The sequence below is a fragment of the Polypterus senegalus genome, chromosome 3 (genome assembly GCF_016835505.1).
Source record: "Polypterus senegalus isolate Bchr_013 chromosome 3, ASM1683550v1, whole genome shotgun sequence".
NCBI classification, from domain to species: domain Eukaryota; kingdom Metazoa; phylum Chordata; class Cladistia; order Polypteriformes; family Polypteridae; genus Polypterus; species Polypterus senegalus.
Window position 1 is genome coordinate 182,057,977 of NC_053156.1, and position 25,435 is coordinate 182,083,411.

Genomic DNA, 25,435 nt, shown 5'->3' on the forward strand with positions numbered 1-25,435 from the left:
TATGTTGTTGATAAACTCATTTTAAAATAACACTCTCTATGTACCATACTAGTTTCCCTTCATAATTTTAAACACTTTAATTATGTCATCTCTTAATCTTCTTTTGCTTAAAGTGAAAAGGCTCAGCTTTTTCAATCGTTCCTCATAATTCATCCTCTGTAGTCCTGAAATCAACCTGGTTGCTCTTTTCTGGACTTTTTCCAGCGCTGCTATGTCCATTTTGTATCATGGAGACCAAAACTACACACAGTACTCAAGATGAGGCCTCACCAGTGCGTTATAAAGCTAAAGAATAAATACCTCAGACTTGTACTCTATATAACCTAATATTCTGTTAGCCTTCTTAATGGCTTCTGAAGTTTGTAGCCCTTTTTAACACCCTCAAATATAATATTTTTGTTGGAAAGCAAAATATCACCTTTTTACCTTTCAACAGTTCAGTACTTAATTTAAGACACAGAAAAAATGTCAGTACTTGGTGGTACACCAAGGCAGAAGGTTGAGGGACCCTGTTCTAGATTTATATTGTAGAACACTTAATACCAAATTTGAAGAAATTGTTTTAAAAAGCATGCTTTGAAGAATACATGAAGGGTGTCTTATTTTGTATGGTTTTTTTTTTTGTTTGTTTTTTTTTTTATCTATAGAACTGTACTTTGCAGACTGACTTCACACCTAGATTATTTGACTCCTCTGAGTTCAAGCCCTTTGATCCAACTCAAGAACCCATCTTTCCACCAGAACTACTGGTAGGATAATTCTTTGCTATATTTTTCTTTAAAGAAACCTTGTAAAATTGCTAAGATGAATAACATTTACTTGGATGCATGTTTAAAATGCTCTTTGATGACAGCAGGTATAGTTAATAACATATTATTTATCCAAACAAAATTGATCACATCTAATAGCTGGCTGTGAAAGTGTTTGTGAAAATATGCTTTTCCCCCAGAATAAGATTAAGAAACTTATGCATGCTTTTCACACTGTGACAGGAAAACTTGGATGAGCAATTGAGCTTTACATACAACACTAACTTTCATTCATTAATGTAGATGAATATTCTGAAGAAACACCACTGTTGATACTGATAATATCAATAAATAAACTTTATATGAATATCTAATATATTAAGGAGCATATATAAACCATGGATATAGAGAAGACACATTTATTTTTTCATGTATTGAATTTCTGCTTCTTATAAACAAGTTAGCCTGTTCATTTCTTACTGACTTGTGTATGGCTTAGATTATTTAGGTTGAAATAAACCTTATAAGGCTGGGGAAAAAACAAAGAGAATTTAATTTTTGCTGGAGGCGTAACAAGTCATGGATGGATTGTTTAACTATTTCTACATTCTACTGACTACACCTGGTAATTTCTCTGATAAAAGACCATTAATTGGAAACCTAGTTATACTGTATACAATCAGTACTAAAGAAATTATTCAGTTGATTGAAATGAGAATTTTTTCAAAACCACGTGTTGTATTATACGACTATACAGAGCAGTTCTGGCAATTTTTCATTCCCCAGGCAAAGTTGTAAATGGTATTCCACCACCCCCTTTGCTTTGAGTGGAACCATCACTGCTAAACCTGTACATTGAAATCTGGAGACTGACTGGGGACAGTGAAGTATGGAGGATTGGAATACAAACCAGTGAATTTTCAAATTGAGAATGTCGAGGGGGTACTTTAGATATTTATAGCAATATATGTTTACAACTCTATCTCAGAAGCCAGTTTTATTAATTTGTTTGTTTATTTATTGCTTGTAGCATTTTTCTAAAGACATTTTTCCATATAATATTATCACAATCAGAAATCCTATAGGTTTTTATTTAAACCTCCAGCTAAACATGTACCATATATGATAATGGTGACAGTCTAGTTAAAATCTTACCAAGGCAGCTCTGTAGCATGTCATTTAAATTAATAAAATAAACTGACAAACCTAATATAATCACAAAATTCAATGTAATTGAATTATAATGGTTATTTTTAAATCTGAGTCTTTGCCTACGATTCTACAGTATTTCTGTATTACCTATATAAAAATAATGCAATCTAACTATCCAATCAATGCACAGTCTCACAGAGATTTTCCTGCAAAAGATGGACTATGGAGAACTGCTTTAACATGCCAAGAGTGAATCTTTTAGGTAGGGCTGAACAACAGAGAACAATATTTGCCAAATTTTACCACAAGTTTTAATGTAAGTCTATTTGGGAGACAATTATAGTTTGAATTAAATCAGCCTTTATCAAAGGGTTCAAGAGGTGCAGTCCTATTGCTGTTTTGATTGTTTAATTTTATTGTGCATTGTCTGTCTGTGTCTTCTATACTACAGTTTGAGGATTATTATTATTATTATTATTATTATTATTATTATTATCATTGTTGTTGTTGCCTATGTTATTGTTGGATTATGTAAGTCATTGCTAGTATGCAAAAATAAATATTTTGATTGTTTAATTCTGCGGTGGGTTGACACCCTGCCCAGGATTGGTTCCTGCCTTGTGCCCTGTGTTGGCTGGGATTGGCTCCAGCAGACCCCGTGACCCTGTGTTTGGATTCAGCGGGTTAGAAGATGGATGGATGGATGGATGGATGGATTGTTTAATTTTATTGTGTCTTGTCTGCCTGTGTCTTCTATGGTACAGTTTGAAGGTTATTATTATTATTATTATTATTATTATTATTATTAATTATTATTATCATTGTTGTTGTTGTCTATGTTATTGTTGGATTGTGGAGATCATTGCTAGTATGCAAAAATAATCTAAAATTATGTGATCAGACAGTTGTACTGAGACTGAAGGTTTGTAGGTGTGTACTGTATTGTAAAGAAAAAAAAAGTCACACCCCCAATTATTGTGATTAAATGTAAAAGCTGGCCCTAACAATGAAACTCTAAATGCTAAACATATATTTATTTTTTACATATTAATCCTGAAAATGCTTCCAATAAAATGTCTCATGTGGCTTATTGTTCTTTACATGTACTGTAGCTACTCAAAACCCCAAACAGAGTGTTGATTGTGTTGTTTGTCCATGTACAGTACACTGTGGAAGACATTTATGGGTAACCCCTACTGGATGCCTAGGTTTAGGAAATAAAACACAACCAGGAGAAAACATTAATCATTCTTCTTTATTACCTAAATCTTGCAAGAGGCAACCTTTGGAGCACAAGAAACTAATTAACAAGTGTTACAAAAAAGGAGTGTCTTCTGCACTATATGTATACTTCATTGATTAGATCACAATTCCAAGGAATTCATTACATAATCAGAAAACTTTTAACATGATTGGTTATATCCAGTTGCTAACAGGACATGACTAACGTTGATAGCCTTAAATAACCACAGTCAACCCAGTTCGCTAGGTTGATCGATAGTCCTGTCAGCTTAGGAGTATGTGATTTTATTAAATGTATTTAACAAGTATGCTTATGACCATGAGATTTTACACGTTTATCCTGTTGTCATGATTTAAGAGACAATGTTTTTTTTTTTTTAATCCAGTTGAAAACATCAACAGGAAACTTAGCCTAAGCATTACAATACAACAATGATTATGCCTTAAATATGACCTTTTCTCTTAAACTGAATATATTTTTGCTATAAAATAACTAAAAATGCTTTTCTCATAGTCAATGTTAAAGTTACACTTTCAGCCTTTAAGAATAAGCTTAGAAGAATATGAGACTCAGCACATGCTAGGTGCATGTCGAACCAGGGTTCAAATTCAACTCTTACAACACACAAGGCCAAGCAAGAACACTTATCTTGATATGCAACTGTAGTATAAAAAAGCAGCAAAAATGCCAGCTTTGAGGATTTCATACAGTACTTTATTGACTGTGGTATACAACTGATCTGGCAAAATGGAATAACTGCTCCTACATGTCTCATTCAAAAGTACTACATTAAAAATAATTTTTAGTAGTACAAAACAAAAAACATTTATATTACAATTAATATTTGTAATTCAGGCAGCAGTACTGGTATCATGGGTATAAATTCTGTACCCAGTTACTCTCCAAGTTTTAACATTCTCCTTTTTTCTTCGTGGGCTTTCTCCAGGTACTTAGGTTTCTCTGCAACATATTTTTATTGCTGAAATGGAAGGAAAACAGTCTACACATTTCAGAAAATTTTCTGATAAACTATAAACCAACCAATAAAATTTAAATTTCAGTTAGAGAGTAACACATATACTGTATACGAATATACAGTATATTTAATGTTTTTGTATATTATTTAGTTGGGGTAATATTCAGTGTCTGGTATGTGATTAAAATCAGCATATTTTTAAAAGGAGGCACTTTCACTGTGATAGGTACTTAAACAGAGGGGGAACAAGAGTTGTTTTAGATGTGGATTAAGAATACAATGTTAATTTTAATTAATAAGAATAACGGGACATTCTTAAATCTTGCTAACAACTTGATTCTAAAAAGCAACTACAGTTGTGCTTGAAAGTTTGTGAACCCTTTAGAATTTTCTATATTTCTGCATAAATATGACCTAAAACATCATCAGATTTTCACTCAAGCCCTAAAAGTAGATAAAGAGAAACCAGTTAAACAAATGAGACAAAAATATTATACTTGGTCATTTATTTATTGAGGAAAATGATCAAATATTACATATATGTGAGTGGCAAAAATATGTGAACCTCTAGGATTAGCAGTTAGTTTGAAAGTGAAATTAGAGTCAGGTGTTTTCAATCAATGGGATGACAATCAGGTGTGAGTGGGCACCCTGTGTTATTTAAATAACAGGGATCTATCAAAGTCTGCTCTTCACAACACATATTTGTGGAAGTGTATCATGGCGTGAACAAAGGAGATTTCCTAGGACCTCAGAAAAAGAGTTGTTGATGCTCATTAGGCTGTAAAAGGTTACAAAACCATCGCTAAAGAGTTTGGACTTCACAAATCCACAGTCAGACAGATTGTGTACAAATGGAGGAAATTCAAGACCATTGTTACCCTCCCCATGTGTGGTCGACCAACAAAGATCACTCCAAGAGCAAGGCATGTAATAGTCGGCGAGGTCACAAAGGACCCCAGAGTAACTTCTAAGCAACTGAAGGCATCTCTCACATTGACTAATGTTCATTTTCATGAGTCCATCATCAGGAGAACACTGAACAACAATGGTGTGCATGGCAGGGTTGCAAGGAGAAAGCCAGCGCTCTCCAAAAAAAAATTGCGGCTCGTCTGCAGTTTGCTAAAGATCACGTGGACAAACCAGAAGGCTATTGGAAGAATGTTTTGTGGACGGATGAGACCAAAATAGAACTTTTTGGTTTAAATGAAAAGCGTTATGTTAGGAGAAAGGAAAACACTGCACTCCAGCAAAAGAACCTTATTCCATCTGTGAAGCATGGTGGTGGTAATATCATGGCTTGGGCCTGTTTTGCTGCATCTGGGCCAGGGCGGCTTGCCTTCATTGATGGAACAATGAATTTTGAATTATATCAGAGAATTCTAATGGAAAACGTCAGGACATCTGTCCATGAACTGAATCTCAAGAGAAAGTGGGTCATGCAGCAAGACAAAGACCCTAAGCACACAAGTCGGTCTACCAAAGAATGGTTAAAGAAGAATAAAGGTAATGTTTTGGAACGGTCAAGTCAAAATCCTGACCTTAATCCAATTGAAATGTTGTGGAAGGACCTGAAGCGAGCAGTTAATGTGAGTAAACCCACCAACATCCCAGAGTTGTAGCTGTTCTGTAGGGAAGAACTGGCTAAAATTCCTCCAAGCCGGTGTGCAGGAATGATCAATAGTTACGGGAAACATTTAGTTGAAGTTATTGCTCCAAAGGGGGGGGTCACACCAGATACTGAAAGCAAAGGTTCACATACTTCTGCCACTCACAAATATGTAATATTCGATCATTTTACTTAATAAATAAATGACCAAGTATAATATGTTTGTCTCATTTGTTTACCTGGTTTCTCTTTATCTACTTTTAGGACTTGAGTGAAAAATCTGATTTTAGGTTTTAGGTCATATTTATGCAGAAATATAGAAAATTCTAAAGGGTTCCCAAACTTTCAAGCAGAACTGTATATAGGTCAAGCATTAAAAATTTTCTCAGATCATGTTCCCCTCAATAGTGAATTAATTTTCACCTGGGTTTCCTATTATTTTAGTTTCATCACATTATAATCAGTGTTCTGAGATCAGAAATTTCTAAGCAGATAAACTGATAAATAAGCCCCATTATGCTATTAATAAACATGTACTTTTTTCTCTATAAGATTCTTATACAAAAAACATCTACACAAGTTCAGTTTCAAGGTGAACGAGTCTTGTGGATTCAACCTAATTCTCTCAGTGATCTCCTGTGTCTTAAGACAAAACACCCAGACGCAAAGCTTGTGGTTGGAAATACAGAAGTAGGTAAGCAAAACACTTTACAATAATTAGTACTTTATGTGATTATTTAAAGAAAGTTTAAAAACAAAGGTAGAAAATGTCAAAAAAATGGCAAACTTTTGTAACCACAGAGGGTATGTCTCTTCAGAGGGATACCTAGGATGATCTGTTTTCATGTCAAACTATGTATATTTGTAGGACTTCCTCATAATTTCCACTTTACTTTAAAGTATTTCTCTTCATTGAATCGAAGGTGATGGAAAATAAACACAAACTTATTTCTGTTTTCTCATGCAATGTCAGCCTCAAGATATACTGCTCATTTTGGTTCTTTCTTGTTAAATACATTGCATTGTGGTGATTAATTGCTTTAAAGTAGATTAGTATATTTATTTATAAATCTTTCTTATTTTCCAGGAATTGAAATGAAATTTAAAAATATGTTGTATCCAGTTATTATAGCACCTAATTATATTCCCGAAATGACATCTGTCCTGCACTCTGAGGATGGTGAGTGACCATTATAGTGATATAAAATTACAAGACCAGTAGAAGCTAAACTTCCTCTTTAAACTGCTTTGTTTTTAACTAGCAGTGAACTTTTTTTCTTATATTTTACAATGTAGTTGGATTTCAATGTCACACACCTCTGCGTATATAATATATGTAACTTTTTTTTCCAGTGTGGTATTTTTTTCACTTTTTATTTTTGATTTTACCAGTTTCATGTGTTTTGAAATTCCAAGAAGGGAAGATCAATACCTCCAGCCTTCAAAGCTAATAGTAAATTTAACTTAGTTCACCTAAAACTCAAAATCCTCAATTACAAAATGAGAAAAGTTCAAAATTCTAGGAAGAGACCACAAACCTTTCACATAAAGAAGCTATTTAAGGAAGCTGAAGAATACAGTTGTTTATGCAGACTAATATGTGGCATGCAACAGATAGATAGATAGATAGATAGATAGATAGATAGATAGATAGATAGATAGATAGATAGATAGATAGATAGATAGATAGATACTTTATTAATCCCAAGGGGAAATTCACATACTCCAGCAGCAGCATACTGATAAAAAACAATATTAATTTAAATAGTGATAAAAATGCAGGTAAAACAGACAATAACTTTGTATAATGTTAACGGTTACCCCAAAGGGTGGAATTGAAGAGTCGCATAGTGTGGGGGAGGAATGATCTCCTCAGTCTGTCAGTCGAGTAGGACAGTGACAGCAATCTGTTGCTGAAGCTGCTCCTCTGTCTGGAAATGATACTGTTCAGTGGATGCAGTGGATTCTCCATGATTGACAGGAATCTGCTCAGTGCCCATCGCTCTGCCACGAATGTCAAACTGTCCAGCTCCATGCCTACAATAGAGCTTGCCTTCCTCACCAGTTTGTCCAGGCGTGAGGCATCCCTCTTCTTTATGCTGCCTCCCCAGCATACCACTGCATAGAAGAGGGCACTCGCCACAACTGTCTGATAGAACATCTGCAGCATCTTATTGCAGATGTTGAAGGATGTCAGTCTTCTAAGGAAGTATAGTCAGCTCTGTCCCCTCTTGCACAGAGCATCAGTATTGGGATATATTCTTATATGGGACTTTTGGGAAAGTGCACATTAAATAAATGCAGCACTTGAGAGTCGTAATTGATACAGACTAAGGCAAGAGAGCAAGGATAAATAGAAAATGCAAACCAAAATAAAGAGAAACTATGAGCAAGGGAATGGAAAAAAATGACAAAAAAATCAAGAAATACAGGATAAAACTGAAATCTAAACATTATGACCATCTCCATTTTTACATAAGAGTCCAGATGGACTGATTCTATTAAATTGAGTGGCACAAATAATAGTTTACAGAACATTACAGAAGGGAAGTTAGACATTGACAAAAGTCTACAGGTCAGTCATCAAATTCGTAGTCAATAGTGAAACTAGAGTTGATATTAAAAATTTCTAGACTAAAAGGTTATTGGCAAAGGTCTTTCCTTTATTCTCCAACAGTTCTGACATAATGCAACTTATGCCTCCATGACATCAAGTGTTGTTGAGTGCACAAAATGGCAACACCCATTAAAAAATGAATGTACAGTGTAATGTAATAACATTAATTGTTATGTCATAGGTAAAGCAGTAAAAACTGTGAAGGTGCAGTAAAAACTATGAACGTGGTGAACACGAGCCCAAGGGGACACGGTGAACGCTACTCCATAACCCCCTCTTAAAAAGTGATTCAATGGGAAACAAGCACAGCTTTTCATTTCCTCTTTGCGGCATCAGCAGCTAACCTGCTGCTTACTGCCGTGCCGTGAGATTTGCACCTCGTGCGGGGCTCCAAGGATAAAAGACAGCGCAGTGGCTGTCCTAGTGTCTCACTGCCTTGCCTCTATTACCCAAGACACCCTCTGCTCCGGTCGGGGCTCCCAAGCCGCTGCACCCCCTTGCGGAGGAAGATTTTGTGTTCTTCTGACCAAGAGGCAGAGCCAAGGCAGCCGATATGACAGTTGTCCTTTGTGCAGCCAGATCACTCCTGAAAGAGACTTGTGTTTGTTCTGCCTGGACTGGAATAAAATTTCTGTCTCTTGGAAAACCCTGAGTGCTAATGTGCAACTTTGTGACCCAAGAGTCACAAAACATAAAGAAATAAATCAAAAACAGTATTATTTGCATAATCCTAACAACCAGTTAATTAATAAGCTTACAAATATAATTTGCTTTATGCACAAAAATATTGTGTGACCTTGCTCTGTAATCTGTTCCTCACTTAGGAGCAAATTTTGTCTCATGCCACAATGTGCAGTAGCATGAAAGCTGTTGACCGCTCACTGTTATGGTATAAGTGTACTTCTTAAAATGCTCCTTAACTTAAGGTAGAGCATTACCTTGTCTTTTTTCTGTTTGTGAGTAATTCAATTAAAGCATCCTGACATTTCTGTTCACACCAAGGAATGGTGAAGCTTGCCACTTTTGTACTACTTTATTTCAATTTAACCAAAATATGTTACTTTGTAATAGTACCTGCATGGTGTTTCTAATAAATATTAGGAGGCTCCACTTTCCCACTGGTTAACCGGATGTACAATTTAAAGAAATCATTATTTTCATGGGAATTGTTACATATGCATTATTTTCACTTTTTCTTTAAAACTTTAATAAAAACAATATTTGGAATTTACTTTCCTTCAATATTGCATTGAATTTCGATTCCTTTTTGGACTTACATTGTGACAACGCAACATATAACTGCCTGTGAGTGAATATCGTTTCTCCCTAATAAATAAAACAACTTTTTCGAATGTTTGTCCATGCTCTTTCTTCTTCGCTTGACATGTTAACTAGAACATATGAAATTATTGTTCTGATAAAATTGATAAGAGCTGAGAGCACAGGAAGTGTGTCTGCCAAAAGCATTCAGACGACTGAGGTTAGATGACCATGGTCTTGTTTGAAAATAGTTGCAAGTAGGGCGTGTCATAAAAGAATATCATGTTAAAAGTCTCTGTCTCACAGGACTTCATACCGCACCAATGTTTTTGGAATCTTTTAATTCTCCCTGGCAACATGAATTGGATGATCTACAAGCCTCCGACTTAATGTTTAAATCCGAACAATCAATTCGATCTCTTTTCACTGTTCCATTATTTCGCCAAGTAAATTTTACGTTTGTTTGTGCTAATGCGATCTTTACTATCCTTTTTTGAGACTGTCGAATTTTTATACTTCCATTATCTCTAACCTGCTCTGCATTTGTACTGTGCCAACATTTTTTTATTCTTTACAACATTCTACTTTGTCATCTACTCTTTGACTTTTAGTTCCAGTCCCGGGCGTGGTTAAATACAATACAATTTATACAATGCAATTTATTTTTGTATAGCCCAAAATCACACAAGAAGTTCCGCAATGGCACAAAGACTTATCTCGCAGGACATGTGTCTCTCCGAGAAAATCATGTCTTGTCTTTTTCCACGATTTTTTTTTTTATAATGGAGAAAAATGTTTTACTTTTTGGCTGCATCAACACAAACTTGACAATGTATGCCATAAATCATTTGTATCATATTTGGTGAATAAATAAACTGACAGGTAGCAACCAAATTTGATGGTGTGAATAAAAATTAGGCATTAAGTTTAATAAAAGTACAATATTATGAACTATAAAAACTAATAATCAATTAGTACCACAGGTCAATTTACAAAACTGTGAGAATATAAATAATAATATAAAATAATAATGTAACTTGCATTATATCAATAATTGAATACAATTTCTGAAATACAAGCTTAACAAAATTAAAAATGTCAGATTTCTCTGTAATTTCAGCAATATCTAAAGCTACCAAATATTACCATGTTTAAAAACATGAATATTTGAGTCTTTGATATTACAACACAATAAAAGCAATATTCATTTTAATCATAATTTGTGCAAAATATATTATGTTCCCTACAGTAATTAACTGTTTTTTCACTTACTGCAGTTGGTAATAAAATTAATAAATTCCTACAAAGTATCAGCCTATAGAACATGGTATATTTATACTAGGCTACATATTCAAAGGAAGCTGCATGAATGGTTTATGTAAATGAACTTTCCTTATAATAAAACAGGAAGTCATTGTAATGTGTTTGCATTTAAACAGAAATGAGGATGAACTGGCCAAGCCAGACTGATATATTCTTTAACAGGTTTAAGGAGATATTGATTGATTTGGAAATGGTAGAGGGAGAAGTACTACTTATATTAAACAGGTTCAAATCAAACAAATCTCCACGACCAGATAGTATTTACCCTTGAGTTCTTAAGGAGGTTGGCAAGTACATATATAAACCCTTGACAAATACTTTTGGAAAGTCACTGCACACTGGGGAAATTCTAAAGGACTGGAAAATGGCAAATTGCCGTTTTATAAAAAGGATGACCTAGCAGATCCAAGCAACGATTGGCTAGTAAGCTTAACATGTATCACTGGAAGAATTAATGGAAAGAATTATTAAGGGTAATATGTACACATGGAAAGTACAGGAATTTTACTGAACAGTAGGCTTGGATTCAGAAGAGGGAGGTCATGTTTTACTAACATCCTGTAATTCTATGAGAAAGCTACAAAATTATATTATCAAAGTATAACTCATGACATTGTTTATCTGGACTTTCAGAAAGCATTTGATAAGGTGCCACAGGAGATTCTATATAGTAGATTATTGTACTGTACATTTAATTACACACACACAATGTGCATCATACAGACCAATTTCACTTCTGAATAACGACATTAAAATACTCTCTAAAATCATAGCTAGAAGGATGGAGAAAGTGCTCCCCTCAATAATATCACAAGACCAAACTGGATTTATTAGGGGCCAACACTTATCTTCAAATCTTCGACGCCTGTTTAATGTAATATACTCACCAACTAAATCAAACACCCCAGAAATATTATTATCATTGGATGCAGAAAAAGCATTCGACATGATTGAATGGAAATACCTTTTTACTACATTGGAGAAGTTTGGGTTTGGCCTGAACATTTGTGCATGGATTAAATTACTGTATACTAATCCAGAAGCTTCAGTTTGCATCAACAACATTTGCTCAGACTACTTTAAACTAGAATGTGGCACTAGACAAGGATGCCCCTTGTCACCACTGCTGTTTGCGATTGCCATTGAACCACTGGCAATACATTGTCGAAATACTGATCAGATAAAGGGGATTAGCAGAGAAGGACTGGAACAGAAAATCTCATTATATGCAGATGATATGGTACTGTATATATCGGACCCAGAAAATTCTGTGCCTGCAGTCTTAACAGCACTCACAGAATTTCAAAAGATCTCTGGTCTCAGAATTAATCTGAATAAAAGTGTACTCTTTCCAGTGAATTCTCAAGCATATAATATTAGATTAGATACCCTACCTTTTATCATTGCAGAACAGTTTAAATACCTAGGGGTAAACATCACAAGTAAACATAAAGCTCTATATCAACAAAATTTCACGTCTGCATGGAAAAAATTAAACAAGACTTGCATAGATGGTCAACCCTTCATCTCACACTAGCTGGAAGAATTAACACTGTTAAGATGAATATTCTTCCTAAGCTCCTTTTTATTTCAAAACATTCCAATATACATTAATAAATCATTCTTTAGGCAATTAGATTCAACAATAACCTCATTTATTTGGAATTCAAAACATCCACGCATCAAAAGAGTGACCCTACAAAGACAAAAGGCAGAAGGCGGCATGGCTCTACCTAACTTCCAGTTTTATTACTGGGCAGCAAATATACAGGCGATAAGAACCTGGACACAAATAGAAGAACATACACAGGCTTGGACGCAATAGAAGTAAAATCCTGCAGTACTTCTTTGTATTCCTTGCTCTGTGCTCCAATAAACACACGTTATCGGCAATATACAAATAACCCAATTGTGCTCCACTCACTTAGAATCTGGAACCAATGTAGAAAGCATTTTAAGACGGAGAAGCTTCTATCTGTGGCACCTCTGCAAGAGAACCACCTCTTTCAACCTTCACAAACATATGCAGTTTTTAATATCTGGAAAAAATTTGGAATTAACTTGCTTAGAGATCTTTATATAGACAACGTCTTTGCATCCTATGAACAATTACATTCCAAATTTAACATTCCAGCTACACATTTCTTTCACTATCTTCAAATCAGGAACTTTGTTAAACAGAACCTTCCAGATTTTCCTCATCTTGCACCCTCATCCATGCTGGAAAAATATTGCTCAATCTCAAGGACTTAGACTCCATCTCTACAATATATAAAATCATTTTACAATCCCTCCCTTTCAAAGATCCAAGAGGACACTGGGAAAAGATCTCTCAATTAATATATCAGAAAAGGAGTGGAAAGTAGCAATGCAGAGAATTCACTCGAGCTCCATATGCGCAAAGCATACAATTATACAACTTAAAATTATATATCGAGCACATCTGTCTCGACTAAAACTCTCCAAAATGTTTCCAGGGCATGATCCAACCTGCGAACATTGCAACCAAGTCCCAGCCTCACTGGGTCACATGTTCTGGGCCTGCACCAAATTAACATTATTCTGGACAAAAATTTTAATTACCTCTCAGACAGCCTTGGACTCACAATCCCTCCTAACACTTTAACAGCTGTGTTTGGGGTTCTTCCAGAGGCGCTTTAAGTGGAGAAAGACAAACAAATTGTGATTGCATTCACTACACTTTTGTCACGCAGAATTATTCTGATAAACTGGAAGAACCCAAACTCTCCTCTTTTAAGTCAGTGGGAAACCGATGTGTTATATTATTTGGAATTGGAAAAAATCAAATACTTAGTTAGAGGATGCGCATGCGCGGGGCCACACAGCACGTGTTCAGTCTCTTCCTGTGCATTCCCTGTGCAGAGAGAGAGACAGACACACACACAGGCGTCTTGTGAGTCACACACACACACACACACAGGCGCTCACGAGTCTTGCACACACGTGTGTGTGACTCGCGCGCGCAGTGTGTCCCCCGCATGCGCACTTTATCAGAAACACACACACAGACACTGGACGCACATAAGGGTTTTATTAAAGAGGATATTACTGATTAGATCCTGCCATGTTTTGAAAAAAGTCTGTACAGATCCTCTAACTGAGTATTTGATTTTTTCCAATTCCAATTTCACACACACACACGCGAGACACACACACACACACACACACACACACACACAGGCACGCGCGACAGACAGACAGACAGACAGGCGAGAGACAGACAGACACACACACAGACACAGAGGCGCGCGCTTAAGAGACACACACGCGAGAGACACACATACGCAGGCCTGCGAGAGAGAGACACACACACAGGGGCACGTGTGAATTGTTGCAATGTTACTTTTCTTGGTTGTTTATTAAATTACAGATTTTTCAAATGTTCATTTTTTCCCCTGTGCTTAAAACTCATTAAAAAAGAGTTTTAGCGAGCGGGTCATAAGGCTATAGCGCAAATTCTTGCAGTGTTAGTTTTCTCTGTTGTTCAAGGTTTTCTTAGTGTTATTCAATGTTTTTACATTTAGTTTACTATTACGCTGTGCTTTCTATGGTATAGTTAACTATATTTGTGCTTAAAAACTTAAAAAAATATATATTTACATACAGTTCATACGGTCTGGAACGGATTAATTGTATTTACATACAATCCTATGGGGGAAATTACTTCCGTTCAGGACCAAATCGGGTTATAGCCAGAGTTTTGGAACGAATTATGGTCGTGAACCGAGGTTCCACTGTATTACTGTCAGACAAAATTACAGGCATTTCACGGAAATACAAACCAGTATTACTGAGAGAGAAAATTAAAGGCACACAATACAGTGACACATATTACAGCCAAATACAAGGTCCCTTGCCATTTAATATAGACTGTTCATACAAATGTTTATGCACTACTGTTCTAGCACCCGTTATTTTAACGGGCTTAATGTCTAGTTTTAAAATAAGTTCATGAAGCACAGAGAATTTATTAATTTAGGTATGTTTACAAGCCTTAAATTTTATGCCGTTTGGCTTGCTCTCTCTCTCAAGGGTTGGGATCGATCTGTTCTTAAGTCAGTCTTTCTTTTTGTAAAAACTTGATTGCTTTGCATGGATTGCAATAAAATTAATAAAAAAAAAATAATTACACACACACAGTTCTTACACACAACCATTAACCTATGAAGGCACAACCTCAGTAGGAGAGTCTTCAGGTGGTGCAGTATCTTCAGCAGGTGCGTCGTTAACTTCTTCCGCTGAAGGAGTACTAGGAGTAGGCAGTGGGTGTCTGGGTGCGCGGCAGAAGTATATCTTGATAGGCTTTTCATATGCATGAGGAGGCTTTTGTAGGGTATTGCCATCTTTGATCATATCCAAGAGTTTCACCTTCTCCTGGATAGTAAGCATCTTCCTCCGGCGCTTAGTTTTATTGTCTGAAGGCTTCGTAAAAGCAGCATGTTTAGGAGCCATCGTGGGGCTTAGATAAAAGTTCTCAGAAAACGCATGCGTAGTGACGTAAGCGTGTATGAGAAAAATCGCAATAGAGTGAAGCCGCGAAAATCGAAGCGTGATATAGCGAGGGATCACTGTATACGGATGGCTGCCCCAAATCTTTATGATGTCTCTGACTCATTCTTATTACAAGTATAACACATTAGGTTTGAATACACAATGGGAGGTCTGAAAATTGACAGTACATCTTATGAGAAGGATTTAGGAGTTGTAGTGGACTCTACACTATCAACTTCCAGACAATGTTGAAAAGCCTTTAAGAAGGCTAACAGAATGTTAGGTTATATAGCAAAATGTGTAGAGTACAAGCCCAAGAAGGTTATGCTCAAGCTTTATAATGCAATAATGAGGCCTCATCTGCAGCTTCAGGCTACAAAAAGGACATATCAAAGCTAAAAAGTTTGCAAAGAAGAGTGACTGATAATAATAATAATAATAAATTATTTATATGCAAAGTGTTTACAATTATGAAGGTAATGACTACATTGTATCAAGACTGTTATTTTAAAATGAGTTCATCAAGAACAAGGGGGCACAGTTGGAAGCTTGTTAAGGGTAAATTACGCTAGGGACTTTCAAAACCAGACTTGATGTTTTTTTAGAAGAATTAAGTGAATAGGACTGGGAAGCTTTGTTGTGCTGACTGGCCTGTTCTCATTTGGAGTGTTCTAATGTTCATGGATTACCTTTGCCACAATCATACTATGATGTGCTAGCCAGGCTTTCCAAAACTACTCCAGTGTTTTGCAGACACCATGTAGCTGTTATTATGTGATTTGATGTTGTGATTTTCTTGGTGTAACTGTGCAAGAGTTATATACAGGTGCATCTCAATAAATTGGAACATCAAAAAGTTAATTTATTTTAGCACCTGTAAAGTGTATTTAAACTTACCTGCTATAATCAAACATGTTCTTTATTTATACTGGTTCTTGTTATGATGGGGGAAACGGGGGGTATGTTTTTAGAATAAATAGACTGTAGATTTATCGGACAGTTGACAGAATGGGTCGTGCAACTCAACTTATTTAAAAGTAGTGCAGAAAATCTGGTATGAAGCTTCATGGCATGTTTAATATACAATAAATCTGAATGGAATGTCATAAAACTGTATTTAGATAGGTTTGGAAATATTTGTACGATCAAATAAATTACAAAAGTGCACTTAACAATGTTACACTTTCTTTTAGGTATTGTTTTTGGGTCTGCTTGCACTTTGACAGTCCTTGCTGAAACTCTAAAAAAGGCAGTGTCTAAGCTCCCAGATAACAAGACAAGAGTGTTTCAAGCTGTGCTTTCCCAGCTGAAGTGGTTTGCTGGACAGCAGATCCGAAATGTATCTGTAAGTGAAGCTTGAAAAGTGTTATGCCCTGTTGCTTATCGCTGGGATCTGTGAAATTTTTATTTTTTGTTTTATTGTACTATGCATATGATAATACAGTTCTTTGAGGTCTTCTTCTAAATATTGTAGACTGAAAGAGCACACTTGAATTAAGCCAAAGTATGAAAGAAAAGGGTTTTATTACAACAAAATAATATAAAAGGGTATAAATTAGAGTATTCAGAGACTGCAGAACAGATCTACGTGGAATTAAATAAATTTACAAGCCTCTTTGGACCTATCTAAAACAGGGTACAAGAAGTATCTAATAAGGTATGGGTTGTACCTGATGGATGGCTCTGAAAGGCACCATATCTTAGTCACCCCTTGCACTGTCCTTTCACCTTTTCTCCTCCTTCTTTCTTTTACTATTCTTCTAACTCCACATTCGCTGGTCTAGTGAACAGAAGTGTTTAGGCTTTGTCCAGAAATTAATTCTGGAGAAGGCCCAGAGTTCATTCCAGAGTAAGAAATAGGTTCAGAAAACCCCATTTCATCAAAGTTTCGTCCAGCAGAGCTAGGTAGTCCCTAGAATCCTAAAAATAATTCTTACTTAAAGGCCCAAACCAATTCATATGTCATCTACTGTATCTATTTAAAAGAAAAGTAATGAGCCCAGCAGAAACTAATGATTCTCCCAGTTGCCTGCTGTCAACCTGGAAGACTCCTAATACAGTATATTACCCACCATTCCCCACTGTCCTCAGTTTTTGCCTGCACCTCGAGTATTTGACTCCAGGAGTTCCAGGTTTATGCTGGAGCATGGCATGATTTAGTGGCATTGTCCATGTTGCCACTGCACAATCTACTGGTGTAGGAGTTACCAAGATCAGTTTTTGTATTTGGGAACCCCTGCATTAGGACATCTTTCTCCCCATCACCTATTTTTCAGCATATTAAGTACTTGTACCTATGTTATTTACAGAGTCCTCCTTCACAAATTGTGTGTGTGTGTTTATATTAAGAGCAGAGTACTCCAATAATGCCAAAGTGGTATGCAAATGTCAATAAATTTTACATGTGCTGCATTCTACAGAAATACAAATAAAAGAAAACTATGAAAGTACCAAATGAAATGCACAAAACTAGATATAGCCTAGTAGTCTTTTTTATAAAGGGAAATGGCTTTTGCCTTGTGTAATGGACAATCAGCAGGATTATAGCAAATTAGCTATGCTACCCATCTAAGATGGGCTGAAATCTATGTAATCAGCATCAGTCCTCGGCATTAACATTTGCAGTGCACTATACAGTGCATATATCCCTGTTATATGCCATTTGGTAAGGGATGCATAAAAGCAGTTTGTGACACAGTATCTATTGGAATTACAACTGCAATGCATGTTGTTACTAAAAACGTTTGTGGTGCTCCATCTTTTGGAAGGACAGAGACATAGCAACTAGATGGAAACACTGACAGACACACAGACATTGACTCTTTTATTGAGGTAGATGGAAAGAGGCATAATATGCATACTGATCCTTGAGAAATAATATCATAGAATGCCAAACTTAAATATACAGTAGCATTCTACTGCTAGGTTAGAAAGTTAATATCTTTGTACTATAAACCTCATTGTTATTTCATAACCATAATGAAAATCTTATTCACATAATTTTTAGGGTGTTATCATTAATTTTATAGTCTGAAAGTAGTTTAATAATATTAACATTTTGCATTAATCAACTTGTTACAGAGGTAACATTGCATGTATACATTACGTTCATGTGACTCTTACTCAAATATACATTATAAATCAATTAGTGAAAATTATCCAGTATTACTTTACAGTTACTTTAATTGTAGGCTGTTCAGTTCTATCAGAATACAGAACATAATATTTATTGGTCCATTTTCTAAACTCACTGATGTCATACATTTGCATTTCTTTTTTTTACATTTACATTTTACATTGTGAAAGTGTCCATAAAACTATGGTAAACATAATGTTAACTGTTTCAAATAACCAATAGCAAAGAAAAAAAGAGCAAAATATTATTTAATTAGTTTTCTTGTAAATTGATTATATTTACCTGGATATTTCAGGCAATAGGAGGAAATGTAATGACAGCCAGCCCAATCTCTGATCTCAACCCTGTATTCATGGCTACTAACTGCAAAATGACCATTGTTTCAAAAGGTAAGAGACATTCCTAGCTAAAATTTAATTGGTTATCTAAATAAAATAAGTATTTTACTCATTTTAAAACTGATATTGGTAACCATTTTTAATAACTACCATTTAGTTTTATTGTTAATTTTCTCAGATGCCATGTTCACTTTATTGGATTACTGCATGTGACTGATAATGCATGTAGTGACAGAAACTGCAGTGAATTAGGCACTGTAATTATTGTGGATGGTATCACACAGATAAAATTAATGAAAACCTCTGTGTTTCTACTGTAATTCAAAGGCTGTATGGATAATAAAGATTTTGCTTCCTAAACACTTTTGGATGGATCTTATGGATTTTGGCCTGCTGATCATAAAAATCACACTTTAATTTTCGTATTATATACTAGGCTGACCCGCCTTTTAAGGCGACCGACTTTTAAGCTGACCACTTCTTAAGGCAATTCAATATGTAGATCAATTTGATATTTTATACAAACTCATTAATTTGGTTATATTGCATTTGAGCGGTATTACTTTAATACTCATAGTTTCTGCTATTTTTTTGATGAAATTTAAACTTTTTTTCTATATTGAGGTCACCCTTTTGAACCCCCCTGATATTTACTACGCGGTGAGGCATTTGTACTCCATCAACATTAATTATTCCCAGAGACATAATTTTGTCTATTTTTCCAGTGCATCGCGCACAAAAGCAAGGGAACAATGGGAGCACCAGAACTCTGCTCACATCATGTCGCTTCGTACCGCAAGCTGCAAGTAGTAAGTCTGTGATAAGAGGAATACCGCTACACTTTCCACTCACGGGACAGAAGGACAATCCTGACCGCTTTTATATAATAAGATAAGAAAGAAGAAGAAGATATCGCACAGTCTGGAGTAGAAAATCATCTTGTACCTGGAAAAACGAAACTACAAATCCCATCGTGCATTGCAAAATGGACGGGGCGTGTGTGAAACTCTGCGCCTGCGTAGCACTCACGGGATGGAAGGACAATCCCGACCGCTTTTATACAGAAGGATTTTTATTAAATTTGCCAATTTTTGTGGAATCCTCTCATATTTAAATGTGCATATACAGTACAACAACTAAAACTGGAACATCAATGAGGATCTAAAAGTAGTGATACTGCTATTAGGGAAGTAGCTTGGATATGCCAAGTCCTGTTGAAACATTTGCGAAGGGAACCTCCTGTTAAATAGTTGCATTATGTTAAAAGAATTAGGCCATTCTGTAAGTATTTGGTTCAAGAGCAGAAAAGTGGGTCATATACAGTCATATGAAAAAGTTTGGGAACCCTTCTTAATTCTTTGGATTTTTGTTTATCATTGGCTGAGCTTTTAAAGTTGCAACTTCCTTTTAATACAGTATATGACATGCCTTATCCATCCATCCATTTTCCAACCCGCTGAATCCAAACACAGGGGTCTGCTGGAGCCAATCCCAGTCAACACAGGGCACAAGGCAGGAACCAATTCCAGGCAGGGTGCCAACCCACCGCAGGACACACACAAACACACACTAGGGCCAATTTAGAATCACCAATCCACCTAACCTGCATGTCTTTGGACCGTGGGAGGAAACCGGAGAGCCCGGAGGAAACCCACACAGACACGGGGAGAACATGCAAACTCCACACAGGGAGGACCCGGGAAGCGAACCCAGATCTCCTAACTGCAAGGCAGCAGCACTACCACTGCGCCACCGTGCTGCCCACATGCCTTATGGAAACAGTAGTATTTCAGTGACATCAAGTTTATTGGATTAACAGAAAATATGCAATATGCATCATCTCTGTTGAGCATGGTAAATCCACCACTACCCATCCCACCCGTGTCATTCTCCCCTCTGCTGCTGAAGATTTTGCAGTTGCTTTTTCACCAATCTTCACATCATGTGAATCCACGGATGTTGATGTTTTATTGCAAACCTTCTACACTTCCTGCTGTTCTGTGATGGATGTTGTAGCCCCACTCAAACGGAGACAATCCAAAATCAAGCATGACCCATGGCTAAACGAACAAACTCGCTCCATCAGGCAAAACTGTAGGCGGCTAGAACGTAAATGGAGGAAAGATGGTCTCACTGTTACCTTCGACTGCATGAGAGACGCGTGGTCCCAATACCAGAGAGCAGTCAGAGGTGCAAGGAACCGTTTTTTCGCTGACATCATCTCAAAAAACTCTGGCAATCAATGTGTTTTATACAAAACATTAAATGCTGTCCTCTCTCCAGCTGCAACTGTTTTCTGTTCTGCCTCCACTGCTCTTTGTAATCAGATCCTCACATTTTTTCTGGATAAGGTCACGAACATTAGATCCCAGATCCCCATTTCTTCTTCTGGCTCTGTTGATTTAGCCGCTCCTACACATGGCTCCCTCACCAGCTTTGAACCCATTTCGCTCCCCCATCTGGAAAAAATCGTCGCCTCAATGAAGCCTTCGGGCTCTCCGAATGATGTGGTGCCGTCCAGACTGCTGAAAGATGTGTTTCCTGTGATTCGAGACGATGTTCTAAAGATCATAACTAGTAGTCTATCCTCGGCTATAGTTCCTCGTGCTTTCAAACACGCAGTTGTACATCCAATCGTGAAAAAACCTGATCTTGACCCTGCCGTTCTCTCTAATCTTCGCCCAATCTCTAAAACTACCTTTCTTGTCAAAAGTACTCGAAAAAGTAGTTTATGAGAAATTAACTCATCACCTACAGGACCATCAGGTAATGGACCTTTTTCAGTCAGGCTTTAGGCCCCAACACAGCACAGAAACTGCGCATTTACGTGTCCTAAATGTCGTCCTTTTGGCATTGGACTCTGGACTCCACGTGATTATGGTTCTTCTCGACTTATCTGCCGCCTTCGACACAATCGATCACGATATCTTGATCTCCCGACTCGAATCCTGGGCTGGTGTATCTGGCTTAGCCGTCGACTGGTTCAGGTCATATTTCTGTAACAGGACTCTCAGAGTCATGCTATACGATTTTTCATCTGAACCAGTCCTACTCCCATGTGGGGTCCCCCAGGGTTCCATTTTAGGGCCACTACTTTTTTCAATCTATATCCTGCCTTTAGGTGCAATTTTTAGAAAACATGCAATTTCATATCACCTATATGCTGACGACTGCCAAATTTAATCCTCCCTCAAGCCAACTGACTCCACCAAACCTCTTCTCGACTGCCTCTCTGACATTAAGGACTGGCTGGCTGTAAACTTTCTTCACCTGAACAATTCAAAAACCGAGGTCATTGTTTTTAGTCCCGACTGCAAACGGACCCCACCCCTTGGCCTCGACTCTCTTCCCATTTCAGTAACTTCGTCTGTCTCCAATCTTGGAATCAAAATGGATACGGTCCTGAAAATGGATGCTCAAGTCAACAGCACAGTAAAATCCTGCTTTTTCCATCTCAGGCGAATCACCAAACTCAAGCCTATTCTGTCTAACCACCTCCTGGAATCAGTAATCCATGCATTCATTACGTCCCGGCTCGACTACTCAAATTCCTGCCTTTATGGTATCAGTAAAGCCACTCTTTCTAGACTCCAACTGGCTCAGAATGCGGCTGCAAGGCTTCTAACTGGAAGTAGCAGAAGCCAACACATTACACCAATTTTAAAAACCCTACACTGGCTGCCGATTAGATTCATAATCGATTTTAAGATACTCCTCTGAACCTATAAGGCACTAAACGGTCTAGCCCCTGCCTATTTGAGTGTCTTGCTCCATCGTCACAATCCTCTTCGTGTTCTTAGATCCGCAGATCAGCTGCTCCTAACCGTTCCCAAGGCACATTTTAAAGCTTGTGGTGAAAGGGCTTTTTCCGTCTGTGCACCCAGGCTCTGGAACTCCCTACCCTTAGTGGTTAGGCAAGCCGCCTCAGTCGCCACATTTAAATCATGCCTAAAAACACACTTCTTCACATTGGCTTTTAATTCTTAACCTGTTTCATTTCCACTTGCTTCTTCGTATTTCTCAATTTTATTGGGTCCTCTGACCTGTTTTTAGTATCTCTGTTTTAATTCTCTCTTAATGTTTGTTTTTAATATTTTGTTTTTAGTCCTGCTTCTTTTTTAACTGTACAGCGCTTCGGTCAGTTGTAATGCTGTGCTTTTAAGCGCTCAACAAATAAAATGGTATGGTATGGTATAGCAAAATTAGACAGTTGCATAAATTTGGGCACCCCAAAAGAGATACTACATCAATACTTAGTTGAGCCTGCTTTTGCAAATATAACAGCCTCTAGACACCTCCTATAGCCTTTGACGAGTGTCTGGATTCTGGATGGAGGTATTTTTGACCATTCCTCCATGCAAAATCTCTCCAGTTCAGTTAAATTTGATGGCTGCTGAGCATGGACAGCCTGCTTCAAATCCTCCCATAGATTTTCAATGATATTCAGGTCAGGGGACTGTGGCGGCCATTCCAGAACATTGTACTTCTCCCTCTGCATGAATGCGTTTTGTAGATTTCAAAATGTTTTTTGGGTCATTGTCTTGTTGGAATATCCAACCCCTGCATAACTTCAACTTAGTGACTGATGCTTGAACATTATCCTGAAGAATTTGTTGATATTAGGTTAAATTCATCCGACCCTCGACTTTATCAAGGGCCCCAGTCCCTGAACTAGCCACACAGCATGATGGAACCTCCACCAAATTTGACAGTAGGTAGCAGGTGTTTTTCGTGGAATGCGGTGTTCTTCTTCCGCCATGCAAAGCACTTTTTGGTATGACCAAATAACTCCATTTTTGTCTCATCATTCCAAAGCACTTTGTTCCAAAATAAATCTGGCTTGTCTAAATGAGCATTTGCATACAACAAGCGACTCTGTTTGTGGCATGAGTATAGAAAAGGCTTCTTTCTCATCACCCTGCCATACAGATGTTCTTTGTGCAAATTGTGCTGAATTGTAGAACAATGTACAGATACACCATCTGCAGTAAGATGTTCTTGTAGGTCTTTGGAGGTGATCTGTGGGTTGTCTGTAACCATTCTCACAATCGTTCACATATGCTGCTCCTGTATTTTTCTTGGCCTGCCAGACCTGGGTTTAACAGCAACTGTGCCTGTGGCCTTCCATTTCCTGATTACATTCCTTACAGTTGAAACTGACAGTTTAAACATCTGAGATAGCTTTTTTTCGTAGCCTTCCCCTAAACCATACTAAACAATCTTTGTTTTCAGATCTTTTGAGAGTTGCTTTGAGGATCCAATGCTGTCACTCTTCAGAGGAGAATCAAAGGGAAGCACAACTTGCAACTGATAGATATATAGATAGATACTTTATTAATCCCCAAGGGGAAATTCACATACTCCAGCAGCAGCATACTGATAAAAACAATATTAATTAAAGAGTGATAAAAACACAATGCAAGTTAAAAAATGCAAGGTGGAGACTGCAAGGCAGGTATAACAGTCTATAATCTTGTATAGTGTGTGGTAGATAGGGGGCGCTCTCGCTCCCTTGAACCCCTGTCCACGACTCCAAACACCAGGTAAAAGTCCACAAATTGACTTTATTAAACTTCCACAGTGCACAAAGCACCCTCTCCTCCACAATACTCATAAACACACAATACTAAATCACAAACACAATCCTCCCACAGTCCTTTTATATCTCCTGACCCGGAAGTGTTCCTAATCCCCAGTCCATGTGACTCTCAATCACTTCCAGGTCAGGTACAAGTTCTTTTCTTCACCCCGGAAGCACATCATTCCTCTTGTCCATGTGTGCTTCCGGGGCATAGGGAAAATATCCATTATTCCTTCCTGCAGTGTCCCCTAGTGGCCCCCATGGCATCCAGCAGGGCTGTGCATAAAAATTCCATTGTTCATGATGCCCTGCTGGTCTTCTGGGGACCTCCATACTGCAAGGAGGGCTCCACCTGGTGGCTTGGGGGTATTAGCCGGGATAAACGGCCGGCCATCCATCACAAGTGTTAATGTTTACCTCCCCGGGTGAAATTGAAGAGTCTCATAGTGTGGGGAAGGAACAATCTCAGTCTGTTAGTGGAGCAGGAGAGTGACAGCAGTCTGTTGCTGAAGCTACTCCTCTGTCTGGAGATGATATTGTTCAGTGGATGCAGTGGATTTTCCATGATTGACAGGAGCTTGCTCAGTGTCCGTCGCTTCGCCACAGATGTCAAACTGTCCAGCTCTGTGCCTACAGCAGAGCCTGCCTTCCTGACCAGTTTGTCCAGGCGTGAGGCCTTCCTTTTCTTTATGCTGCCTCCCCAGCACACCACCACGTAGAAGAGGGCGCTTGCACAACTGTCTGATAGAACATCTACAGCATCTTTTTGCAGATGTTGAAGACACCAGCCTTCTAAAGAATTATAGCCGGCCCTGTTCTCTCTTGCACAGAGCATCAGTATTGGCAGTCAAGTCCAGTTTATCATTCAGCTGCACTCCCAGGTATTTATAGGTCTGTACCCTCTGCGCACAGTCACCTCTGATGATCACGGGGTCCATG

At 37.5% G+C, this 25,435-nt stretch overlaps 1 protein-coding gene across 1 annotated transcript in view; it reads left to right on the top strand.

Annotated features, from left to right (window-relative positions):
- Nucleotides 1-25,435, top strand: part of xdh (xanthine dehydrogenase) — a 254,547-nt gene that overhangs the window by 48,200 nt on the left and 180,912 nt on the right. The window contains exons 8-12 of the mRNA XM_039748282.1: nt 648-749; nt 6,282-6,423; nt 6,817-6,909; nt 16,635-16,786; nt 18,873-18,966. Coding sequence (XP_039604216.1) covers nt 648-749; nt 6,282-6,423; nt 6,817-6,909; nt 16,635-16,786; nt 18,873-18,966 — 583 coding nt within the window. The remainder of the gene's footprint in view (nt 1-647; nt 750-6,281; nt 6,424-6,816; nt 6,910-16,634; nt 16,787-18,872; nt 18,967-25,435) is intronic.